This window comes from Podarcis erhardii, assembly GCF_964252035.2.
Source record: "Podarcis erhardii genome assembly, chromosome: 14".
Classification (NCBI taxonomy): domain Eukaryota; kingdom Metazoa; phylum Chordata; class Lepidosauria; order Squamata; family Lacertidae; genus Podarcis; species Podarcis erhardii.
This window is the reverse complement of record NC_138503.1, coordinates 10076742-10089093: the sequence shown is the minus strand read 5'-3', so window position 1 is coordinate 10089093 and position 12352 is coordinate 10076742. Positions and strand designations below refer to the sequence as shown.

At 44.8% G+C, this 12352-nt stretch overlaps 1 protein-coding gene and 1 long non-coding RNA gene across 2 annotated transcripts; one reads left to right on the top strand and one right to left on the bottom strand.

Annotated features, from left to right (window-relative positions):
- Window positions 1-1029: 1029 nt before the first annotated feature.
- B2M (beta-2-microglobulin) lies at window positions 1030-12106 on the top strand. Its single transcript, XM_081839375.1, has 4 exons — window positions 1030-1249; window positions 5669-5944; window positions 6266-6303; window positions 11266-12106. The coding sequence occupies exons 1-3, from the start codon at window positions 1045-1047 to the stop codon at window positions 6274-6276; spliced, it is 492 nt and encodes a 163-aa protein (XP_081695501.1). The 5' UTR covers window positions 1030-1044; the 3' UTR covers window positions 6277-6303; window positions 11266-12106.
- LOC309329027 lies at window positions 6989-10531 on the bottom strand. The gene is made up of 2 exons (XR_014151030.1): window positions 10128-10531; window positions 6989-9159 (listed from the first exon to the last, which is right to left on the bottom strand). It is a non-coding gene; the product is annotated as an uncharacterized lncRNA (long non-coding RNA).
- Window positions 12107-12352: the final 246 nt, after the last annotated feature.

Below are 12352 nucleotides of genomic sequence, written 5' to 3'. Positions count from 1 at the left end.
AGCTGGACCATAAAGAAGGCTGATCGCCGAAGAATTGAGGCTTTTGAATTATGGTGCTGGAGGAGACTCTTGAGAGTCCCATGGACTGCAAGATCAAACGTATCCATTCTGAAGGAAATCAGCCCTGAGTGCTCACTGGAAGGACAGATCCTGAAGCTGAGGCTCCAATCCTTTGGCCACCTCATGAGAAGAGAAGACTCCCTGGAAAAGACCCTGATGTTGGGAAAGATGGAGGGCACAAGGAGAAGGGGACGACAGAGGACGAGATGGTTGGATGGTGTTTTCGAAGCTATGAATTTGACCAAACTGTGGGAGGCAGTGGAAGACGAAGAGTTGGACACAACTAAACAATAACAACAAATCATGTCACCCTTTACAGTGGTACCTCGGGTTAAGTACTTAATTTGTTCCGGAGGTCCGTACTTAACCTGAAACTGTTTTTAACCTCAGATACCACCCTAGCTAATGGGGCTTCCCGCTGCTGCCGCACTGCCGGAGCACGATTTCTGTTCTCATCCTGAAGCAAGGTTCTTAACCCGAGGTAATATTTCTGGGTTAGCAGAGCCTGTAACCTGAAGTGTATGTAACCTGAGGTACTACTGTAGTTACTTTTTCTCTAAACTAAAAAGTCTCAAACGTTGCAACCTTTCCTCAAAGGGAGCCCCATCACAGCACCTCTGTGCTACCAATTATTATTATTATTATTATTATTATTATTATTATTATTATTAATTTGCCACAGGTTCTGAACAGGTATCAGGCTTTATCAGAACCTGTGGAACATTAATAATAATAATAATAATAATAATAATAATAACATCTTGCACTCTGGCCCTGGTTCAATTGTTATCTTGTTGCCGCAGCGGCGCTTCTCCCATTTCTCGGAATTGGCCTGCCTTTCAAGCAACGGAAACTGAAAGTAAAATACAGTATACAAAAAATAAAAAATAAAAAAATCAGCGATCGGCGGGAGTGCGCATGTGCTGGAAAGTCCCCGCGGCCTTTCAGCCGGCTTGCGCTGAGACATCTCCCCGGCTACTAGTGATGCGTGACCTGTGCGTTATTGTGATTGGCCAGCGAGGAGCGATTTCTGGGCGTGAAGTTTCCTCGGCCGAACTCTGCCGCCTCAGTCGCCGAGTTTCCAGACTCCGAAGCGGACGCTGCGAGTCCCTTTTTGCCATGGCGAAGGCTCTCCTGCTGTCGTGCTTGGCGCTCGTGCTCCTGGTCGGCATCCTAGAGGCCACTCCAAGTAAGTAAGGCTGTGTTGCAGCCCGCCCAACCCGCTTCGGCTGTCTTCCAGGGGTGGACGGGTTAAGAGGCGCGCGTTCTCACGAGTAGCTTGACACGGGTTACCTCGCCCTGTGCCCACTGGCCCAAAATTTAGCACCGTGAAACTCGGTGGGTTTGAATTATATACGCGGTGGGCGCGTATGTAGCATTGCACTGCTAAAGAATTAAAAGATCCATAGGGGCAGACGTGGAAATATGTCGAGCAGGCTTTCGACTAAGAAACCTTGTGCTATTCTGAATTTGTTAAACCGCAGTTCTAAGTGTGTTTACTCTGAAATAAGGATGGCGACCTTGGCGAACAAACCTAATTACGCTTTCCCCCCTAAGTCCCACTGTGGTCCTACTCCTGTATAGGATTTCCGCCTGAGCTTTTAAAGGTGCTACAGTGTTCCTTAGTGTTTGTAATCCTAAATATCAGATTAAGCAAGCGCTTTCGAACACAACTGGGCTTTTCATAGAGTTATAAGAGACCCTGAGGATCATCTAGACCGACCCCCTGCAATGCAGGCATATTCAGTTGTCCCTTAAGGGATCGAACCTACAACCTTCATATATGCCTGTATACCTAAGTATGCTTTTTCCCTAACCAACTGATCTATGTTGTTTTACTTCTGAGTAAACACGTATAGGTTGTGTTGTTTTAGTTCATCCTGTTGGGTAATTGGGGTGATTAAAAGAGTTAAGAGTGATATTTTGTGGGGGTTTTGGGGGGGGGGGCTAATCCGTGTTTTGCCAAAGCTGATGGGGCAGAAGGAAGCAGCTGACCTGAGTGAGTCAGTAGAAAACAACAAAGGCTCATGATGGCTTCCCTGCACCTGATAAGCTTTTTTCGTCTTCCTTTGTGCTTCTAACTTCTTAAAACATCGTTGGTTCCTTTGTTACACTTCCGGCCCAAACCACAAGTGCAGGGCTCCCCAACAAATGCTGCCTTAGCTCTAGAGTGCAAAATGGGAGTTGACTTGAGAAGAGGAAGGGTGGAAGTATGTCTGTTCAGTGGGATTTTTTGGAGCTCAAGGTACCTTCTGATTCCAATGAGACAGTAACATCCTGATAGAAGGAACACTTTTTGTTATGTGGTGCCGTCTTTGTAAGCTATGTTTGAAGTGCTTCCTTCCCTTCCCTTCCTCCTCCTCCCTTTACTGCAGACTAGAGGATTTTACAGCTGTTAAACTCAAGAGAATAGAATTTCTAAAATGTGAATTTAGGCAGTTTACAGGTAAATTCATGCACACACATACCCCATGACCATTTTGTGGGAAAGTGAGAGCTCATATTCACCATCTCCCTAGGGGAAAGAAGGGGGAGTATTTGAGCTAGCTAACACCCGCCTCCCCCAAAAGCTGCTGCCCTCTGTGCCCAATCTCGCCCCCACATAGTGACAGCACCTACATGATGCTCTCTTCCCCCAGCGATATTCCTCAGGAGAAGGAAGCCCACATGTGTTAACCCTTGTTTTGGGGGCCATTTCAATTCCCCCTACTGCTTTCCTGAAAATCTCCTTCCCGTTTTGGGTTTCCAGCGCATGTATGCGCAAAGGGTCAGCTTTAGAACTTTTAGGGATCAAAAATGAAGTCCCAGTACTTTTATGTTGATAAAAGTGTCATGGGTGCCATCACAAAATGGCGGCTGTGGGCGAAGAAAAAGAGAGAGAGAGAGTTGGCCGTACTCTGCACCAGTGAGTACTGTCATAAAAAAACCCTTGATAAGCTTGTGTTGAAAGCTGGAAATGCTGCCAGGGCAATAGTGGAAAACTTAAAAAGAGACTCACAGGGCCAAGCTACACAAGTCTCAGGAAGTCTGCCACAAGAACTCCCAGTGCTTTCATTTTTACTTAAAAGCAGCCAGTGCAGGAGTGCTTTAGATTGAGGCTCTGGCCTGACATTGTTTTCCCATCGCAGCACCCCTTTGAAGCCTCTGCCACAGCTAATAGTAGTTTGAGGAGAGGACACTTGGACCAGAAAACACCCCCTTAGTCACTGCTGCTTTGATGAAAATTGAGCACACTCGCAGCTGCTTTTATGTCAAAATAATGGTGGGTTGTATCTAACAGCACTAAGTAACTTGTTCTGGTAGAACAAAGATTAAGGGTATATCCGCACCTCATTTTGCACCACTGCTTTCCCCCGGGGAAACCTGACCTTTAGTATCAAATTGGAACAAACGGCAGTCGAGTTTTCTGCAGATCACGGTTTGTTTGGATTTAGCACTAAAGATTGGAAGTGGGAAGGCAGCGAGGCAAAGGAAAAACTGCTCAGATCTGTGCTTTATAGGCATGGGACAAATGGAAGTGTGCCTAAGCGCTTATGCTTGTGGATCTGAACTAAATCTGTTATGTGGGTTACTTCAACCCTCTGCAGTGGATTTGGGAAGGGTGTGCCATAGTGTGGGAATGGAGGGGAAGTTGTGCAAATGGAAATCCCTGCACTAATGGACCAAGTTCCTGGATACTACTTCCTGGTCCACTTTTGCCTCAGAGTAGACGGACAATTAGAAATCTTGTCCCTGAAATTGTCCTTCCACTCAGCAGTTGAAGCCGTTGTCTGAAAATGAAGGGTGGGTGATCCATTGCACTTTGTGGCCTAGGGTTGAGGGCGGGGTGTGTCTTAATCCTTGCCCCAAGCTGCTTTGCTTTTTAAGTTTCCAGATGTGTAAAACATTCATCTGGAACACTGGGAAGGGCGGGGAGTGAAAGGCAGTGGCACGGAGGTGGCCAGCAGGGAAGGAGTTAAACACACACCAGATTGTTCCTTTAATTTCAGATACCTAAACAGTGGAGACTTACATTTATATCTGCTACTTCTTCTGTGGTGGAACTCAAGGTGGCGTATTAACATATAATTTATCCATTGCCCCTTGCTGGCTCATTTCCAGGGACTTTCTGACTAGTCATTGGCCTTTGACCAGTTCTGTTTTCATTACTATCACATGCAGCTAGAAAAGCAAGTGAAATGGCATCTTGGTCTTTTATGAGTGCAGATCAAATGTTGCTTTCACTTTTTATTTCCCTTCTAGTACTTACGCAGTAATCTTCTGGTTTTTCAGGCCCGGAATCTACCTTTAGGACATCTTTAGTTTAGCCCCAAAACATGCATTTGGGGACCCCCTCTTTTTATTGTATATTAGTATACTGGTAGAGTATACTACCAGTTGTGAACCACTTTTAGTTTAGGCTGCAACCCAGTAGGGGAAGATGAATGGCATAGAGCAGGAATAGGCAACTTGTGGCCCTCCATGTGTTGTAGGACTCCAGTTCCCATCAGCCCCAGCTAGCAATGGCTAGTGATCCAGCTTGATTGGAGTTGTAGTCCAACAAAATCTAGAGGACCACAGATTTTACAGGTTTGGAGAAGGGCGGCAGGGCAGTTCTGCTTTGCATGCTGAACATTCTACATTCAATGCATGGCACCTCCAGGACAGGTAAGGCTAGAAAGACACTTGTATGTATCCACAGAAAGTCAAATACATGCAGGGGGCAGCAAATCACAGGAGCAGGCACCAGCAAAAAAATCACTATGTGGGGAAATCCGTTAAGCCAGCCAATGACTCTACTTCTCCACCCTTCTTTCAAACATAGTGATATATCATTAAACCATGATGTTTAGATGTTGAAAACCAGGTATCACCTTAGACTAGTGGGCTTCTGATCTATGTGTATGTAGCAAAATGGGCACATGGGCTATTTCAGTCTCTTGACAGTACAGTGGTACCTCGGGTTAAGTACTTAATTCGTTCTGGAGGTCCCTTCTTAACCTGAAACTGTTCTTAACCTGAAGCACCACTCCCACCACGCCGCCGGAGCACGATTTCTGTTCTCATCCTGAAGCAAAGTTCTTAACCTGAAGCACTATTTCTGGGTTAGCGGAGTCTGTAACCTGAAGCGTATGTAACCTGAAGCGTATGTAACCCGAGGTACCACTGTAGTTGTATATTCTGTCAACTTAAGTTGCCAGTCTTCTTTGGTTGGGACCTCGCTCATTTTCAGGTAATATTTAAAATACAGTGGTACCTCGGGTTAAGAACTTAATTTGTTCTGGAGGTCCGTTCTTAACCTGAAACTGTTCTTAACCTGAAGTACCACTTTAGCTAATGGGGCCTTCCGCTGCTGCTGCGCCACCGGAGCACGATTTCTGTTCTCATCCTGAAGCAAAGTTCTTAACCCGAGGTACTATTTCTGGGTTAGCGGAGTCTGTAACCTGAAGCGTCTGTAAACCGAGGTACCACTGTATACATGCAGCTTCTTGTATGGAAGCAATGTCCAGGTAGGAAATTTATCTCCTAGGTCGGATATAGCCCTTGAGTGCACAGCTAATAAAGCATGGCAGATGATAACCTGTATCCCTAAACCTTGCCTTTTTACCTCTTTCACCCATTCCTACAGGAACTCCCAACGTACAAGTTTATTCCCGCTATCCTGTGGAGAAGGGCAAAAAAAACATTGTGAATTGCTATGTGGACAACTTCCACCCTCCCAAAATCAACATCACAATTGAGAAGGGCGGGAAGCCACTTGAAGATGTGAAGCAGTCTGACCTTTCTTTTGATAAAACCTGGGCCTTCAATCGCCTTGTCTATGCCGAGGTCACTCCAGATGGGGAAGATGTCGCCTGCAGAGTGGAACACAGCACCCTTGCTGGACCAAAAGTTGTCAAATGGGGTGAGTATCTGCCACTGTGGTCTTCTTTCTCTTCCCTTTCTTTTTCTTGCCAAGTCTTGAAACATGAACAGCTGTACCATCTGTAGTCCCTTCAGAAAACACCTATCTTCAGATGACATTCAGAGGCTAAGATTTGCATCTGTACGTTGCTACAAGTTGTCATGAACAACTAGTCATCCTTTGCAAGAGCAGTAGACATTCATTGACCATAATCTTACAGCAAGTTGCAAGAAATTTGTAGGCGCTTCAGATTAACGCTGTCATAAAATATTGGACCAATTTATGTCCGAGAGACACTTACCTTGTTTTCTTCTTCTACAGAGCAAGAGTAATAACCAAATGACCCCTCAGCAGGAAAGGTAAGATATAGATGATGATTATTTAATTTAATCATCACTTTTTACAAAAGTGAATGAATGATAATGTGATTTTTTATTTTTTTAAAGAAATACCTTTCCTTTCTCTCATAAGGGACAAATCAATCAATTTTGTGTTGGACTAGTTATAAACTGTGGGTGAAAACAGATATAATATGAAAAGGAACTTGCACCTAATTCTTGAGCCATATCTTTTACTCCCAGCTGCAATTACTGTGATGGATGTACCTGACAGCGAATCGGTCTTTGGTTTGGCCCACCATCTGCCCTACTTCACTATTCCAGTGGGCTTTTTACCTTTTTTAATTTTAATTTTTAAAAATTGAATTGCCATCCAGACATTTATTTGTCGGAGGGGGTTGGTTGGTCTGAATTGAGGAAATATGGAAGCTTTTTCAGATGGCCAAACTGCTCTAGAGATTGAGGGTAGGTAGGTTTGTGACATCTGAGGTACTAGCCAGTCGGTGCCATGTAATGCCAGATTCTCCACAAATTTGCAATACCAGTTTTTTCCAGAACTCTGCCTTCGAGCGATGATGGGATTTGTGGAGAGATCAAAGACTATTGTTGCCCCCTTTCCTCACATTCTTTAAAAATATGTCTTTGTAGTGTGTGAGGGGGTATTGTATTGCTTTTGAATCTGTTTTTAGCTGTTCCATTAGTCACCTTGAAACTCCCATGAAAGGTGATTCATAAATTAATAAAATAGTTCTATTCAGCTAGCTTTTACTTAAGAGTGGAGCCATTCAAATTCATGGAGCAAAGTTAGCCGTAGCTATTTCAGTGTAGCTACTCGGTGAGTTAAATAAAAAGCTGAATACAACACATTTTAATATATAATAATTATTTCAAAATGCTGGGGGTTCAAAAGCTTAACTTTAGCTGGGGGTGGGCACAAGGCTTCTTCAGTGCTTGCATGTTAGGCATTTATAGTGTAATCCTAACCATGTATACTCAGAAATAACTCCTGTTGAATTCAGTGGGACTTACTCTCAAGTAAAGAGTTCAGATTGGAGTCTTAGTGTGGAATTGCTGTGCTTTGTTTCTTCCCTTCATACAAGGCATCCACACACCACCAGCACCCAGTCAGTCATAGCTGTTCTGTATTTTCCCCATGGCTCTTTTTCCTCAAAGGGCCTAAAGCCCAACTTTTTTCAGGAGGAACAGAAGAGTAACACAATATTCACCAGTGCAGATGCCCTTTGGGCCACTCTTCTGACTTTTATTCAAGAGTCAGTCTTGGACGTATATCAGGAAACTGAACCTATCACAGCTCAGCACACATTTGTTAGAACTCTTGCTGTGGGTGCCACCTTTTGTGGTTGTTGTTTGTTGTTGTTTTAATGAATTGCTTTTTGCTAAAGTATTTTTTCCCCTGGCTACAATCATAAGGAAAGAAAGGTGAAGTGCCATAACACCTTAGAATGCTGTGAGAATCTGAAATCTGTTGGGCAGAGTAAATGACAATGTGGGAAGCCCTCAGAGCCCCAGACCTCTCTCTTAACTTCTGAGGTGCTGGGCGAACCCTCAAGTCTTTTAATCAGCATTCAGGTCAGGGGGAGCAGCCACTGTGATGAATATCCTATTGAACATATTATACCCCCTTGGGGCAAAACTGAAAGCACCCTTTTAGTGAGTCATCCCATTGGTCCATCTACCTCAGCATCGTTTACACTGACTGGCACCAGTTCTCTAGGGGTCTTCTCCAGCCCTGCCAGGAAATGTCGGGGGTTGAACCTGGGGAATTCTGCATGCAAAGCAGGATGGCTATGACTCTATTCCCCCCAACCATATGTACTCCTCTTTACTGTCCTCCCCATCCTGACCCACCACTGGTTGTACGCAGCTAGTTTTCCCTTGCATCTCATGCTCTCCAGCTCAGACTTGGTCCTTTCTCGGGGAGAGGCACGATACAACTGCCTCTGCTGCTGCCCTCTCTCCCTCCTCCCCAACCACATTTCCTGTTTATGCAATAGGAGGAAGGAGGAGTATGGCAGGCAACCATTTTGTTGTACTTCCCACAGCACATAATTTTCAGCCTGCCCATGTATACTACTACTACTACTACTACTACTAATAAAAAATTAATAATAAGTTTATTATTTCTATCCCGCCCATCTAGCTGAGTTTCCCCAGTCACTCTGGGTGGCTTACAGCACATTAAAAAATGGTAAAACATTAGACGTTAAAAATTTCTCGATACAGGGTTGCCTTCAGATGTCTTCTAAAAGTCAGATAGCTGTATATTCCTGGACATCTGATTGGGAGGGCATTCCACAGGGCGGGCACCACTACTGAGAAGGCCCTCTGCCTGGTTCCCTGTAACCTCACTTCTCCCAGTGAGTTGGGTCAGCCATGCCACAACATGGATGCCAGTACCAACCAACTCCTTTCAGTGTTGATTTTAAATGATTTCTTTAAAAATAACTTTTTGTTCACTGGCAACTGTATTGATAATGACCAGAAACTTTTGGTGGGTTTTTTGGGGAGTGTGGCAGCAGCAAACTATTTTTAAAAAATCAGCATTGGTGGGTTATAGCGTCATCATACAAATTATAATTTACTGTTATGGTGTGCCAACATTACACTACAGTCATACCTCGTGTTGCGTTTGCTTCATGATACATTTTTTTCAGGTTGTGTCCTGCTGCAACCCAGAAGTACCGGAAAGGGTTACTTCTGGGTTTCGCTGCTCGCGCATGCACAGACACGTAAAATGACGTCACGTGCATGCGCAGACACTGGTTGCGTATTGCTCATGTTGCGAACGGGACTCTGGAACAGATCCCGTTCGCAACCAGAGGTACCGCTGTATTTTAATTATATATACAGTGGTGCCTCGCAAGACGAAATTAATTCGTTCTGCAAGTTTTTTCGTCTTGCGAGTTTTTCGTCTTGCGAAGCACGGTTTCCCATAGGAATGCATTGAAAATCAATTAATGCATTCCTAGGGAGACCGCCTTCAGACCAGGTCCGGGGACAGTCTGTCCCCGGACCTCTTCTGAAGGCTGGTGGGGGGGGGGAGGACTTTTCTCCCCACTGCCAGGCTTCAGAACAGCCTTCTGAAGGCTGGCGGTGGGAAGAAAAGCCCTTCTCCCGCCGCCAGCCTTCAGAAGAGTTCCTGCAGGGCTGCCTAGGCTGCGAATAGCAGCCTGCTGCCCGGTGCGAGGGACGCTCTGAAGCAGAGCGCCCCTCACGCGGGGCAGACATCTGCAGCTTGGGGAGCCCTGCCGGACTTCCCCACAGGGCTCTCCAAGCTGCGGATAGCAGCCTGCTGCCCCGCACGAGGGGCACTCTGCTTAAGAGCGCCCCTCGCGTGGGGCAGACATTCACAGCTTGGGGAGCCCTGCGGGGAACTCTTCTGAAGGCTGGAGGCGGGAGAAGGGCTTTTCTTCCCACCGCAAGCCTTCAGGACAGGTCCGGGAACAGAGGGGAAGGCGCGCAGCTTCTCCTCTCTTCCCGGGGCTTGCGGTGGGAGGAGGGTTTTTCCTCCCCACCGCCAACATTCAGAACAGCATTCTGAATGTTGGCTGTGGGGAGGAAAGCCCTCCTCCCGCCGCAAGCCTTCAGGACAGGTCCGGGAACAGAGGGGAAGACACGCAGCTTCTCCTCTGTTCCCGGGGCTTGCGGTGGGAGGAGGGTTCCCCGCTGTCCCGGAGATTTCCCTATGGGCTTTCGTCTTGCGAAGCAAGCCCATAGGGAAATTCGTCTTGCGAAGCCGCTAAAAAATCGGAAAACCCTTTCGTCTTGCGGGTTTTTCGTTTAGTGAGGCATTCGTCTTGCGGGGCACCACTGTACAGCTGCACACAGATAACTCTTAGCAATAAGGAACAGACTGGTTTTTAAAAATGAATGCAAACCATAAAATGTACCGACCACAAGGGTTATATTGAATGTGTGCTGAACTTCCTATGGCCCCATCTACAACCACTGTGTCATTCCCTTGGGGGGGGGGGTATATGAAACCTAGCATTTCCCGCTGTGTAAAAAGGCCACTCCTTATAGTTTGCAACAGAACAGCAAAGCAGCCTAGACCTACAAAAAGGCATGATACGAAGAGAACAGGAAAACAAATACATGCAAGGATGAATTTCTCCCCTAAAGTCCAGTACCATTTTTATTTTATTATTTCATGTATATCCCACCTCTCCCCCCCCCCACCCAAGGAATGCAAGGTAACATGCATGCTTCTCTGCCTCTGATCCCATTTTATCCTGCTGGGATGATGATGATGATAATTTATTGTTTATACCCCACCCACCTGGCTGGGTTTCCCCAGCCTCTCTGGGCATCTCCTAACACAATATTAAAAACACGATAAAACATACAACATTAAAAACGTCCCTAAACAGGTGCCTTCAGATGTCTTCTAAAACTCAGATAGCTGCTTATTTCCTTGACATCTGATGGGAGGGCGTTCCACAGAGCGGGCACCACTACCGAGAAGGCCCTCTGCATGGTCCCCTGTAACCTCACTTTTTGCAGTGAAGGAACCACCAGAAGGCCCAATGCCTAGCCCAAAGTCACCCAGCAAGTCTCTTGGCTTATTTGGGAATTTGAACCCTGAACTGCCAGACCCTAGTCCAGCACTCTAGCCACTACACCACATGCTCCCCAACCCTTCTGAAATCAGTACTGCCTCCTATATTGGGGTGGAGGGGGGCTTGAGACTAAGGGAGAGGGAGTCAAGGCCACCCAGTGAGTTCCTGATGAACCAAGAGATTTCTGGATTTGCAGCTCAGCCCTTAGCTAGCTCTCCCAATACTTCTCACTGTTCAAAGTGCTCTTCTACATATCCCACTTTCCCCTGCCACTAACAGGCAATAATGTTGCTGAAGACCACATTGAGGTTAATTGTAGTTTGGCAGCATTTGATCCACTGTTGGATTTTTTTTTCCACATATGAGTCAGTATAAATGTTGTTTTTATGTTTTTCCTCTCCAGGTCCAAAGAGCCTTTTATTGCTCCTTGAGCATTCTTCCTGCACTGTTCCTGATTTTCTACTGATTATGTAGCTCTCTGGATAGTTTTCTACCATGAGACCTGCTGATGGGCTGTGCTTGAGACTTTGAAGTGTATGATGTGGGCTTTCATATATGTGTGTCCACTGCAAGCAGACAATTGAAGATTGCCTTGGAAATCTGATCAGTCATGCCTTTATTGTAACATTCAGTGATTTGCAATGTGGCTTCATAAAAAAAAAGTAACCTGTTGATTTTTCAAATACTTCTATCAGCGAAATCTTCCAGGAATTTTTTAAAAATATTGTTCTTTATTGATTAAAAATTTACATACAAACACATGCTATCTCTTTACATATGAAGAAAAAGAAAATTATGTAGAGAATAGAAAATTTCTAAAGGAACAAAAAAGAGGAAAAGGAAAAAAATTAAAATAACAAAGATACGAAGTAAAAAAAAAATCAAAAGATGAAAAGACAAGACAACATTATTTACACAATAAAAGTGTTCATCGACACAATCCTTCCCATCCTTCTCATTATACTGTCGGAATTTGAATCTTTCCAAAAAGAAGCAAGTCGAAAGGCTTATGGGTTGCATCACGTACTAGTTGTACGTTGAATAGAGCCATTAAAGTTATTGGACTTGAGTAACTTTGGTCCATTAATTTCAGTGGATCTATTCTGAGTATCTTACATATTTCACTTTTTTGCTTATGAATTAGTTTCTCATTTGGCCTGTCTGGAATGTAACTTGTAATGCTATTAGTATTGGCATTTATTAAACTCTTAATAAAATACTTCTACCAAGATTTCCTTTTGTAACAGTTGGTGGCCTTGATTTACTGGTTTTCCAGGGCGCCTCCATGCATGTTTATTCATAAGTAAGTCCTATTACGTTAAATAGGCCTTATCCCTAGTAAGTGTAAACAGGATTGCATACAAAATGCAGGATTACATCCGTCAACAGATCTTCACAAACATGTTCTAATCATAAGGAGCGTTATATTTCTCCTCATCACACAATTGCAGTTAAAAGCGAGCTTTAAGAATCAAAATAAGGAGAGAGAT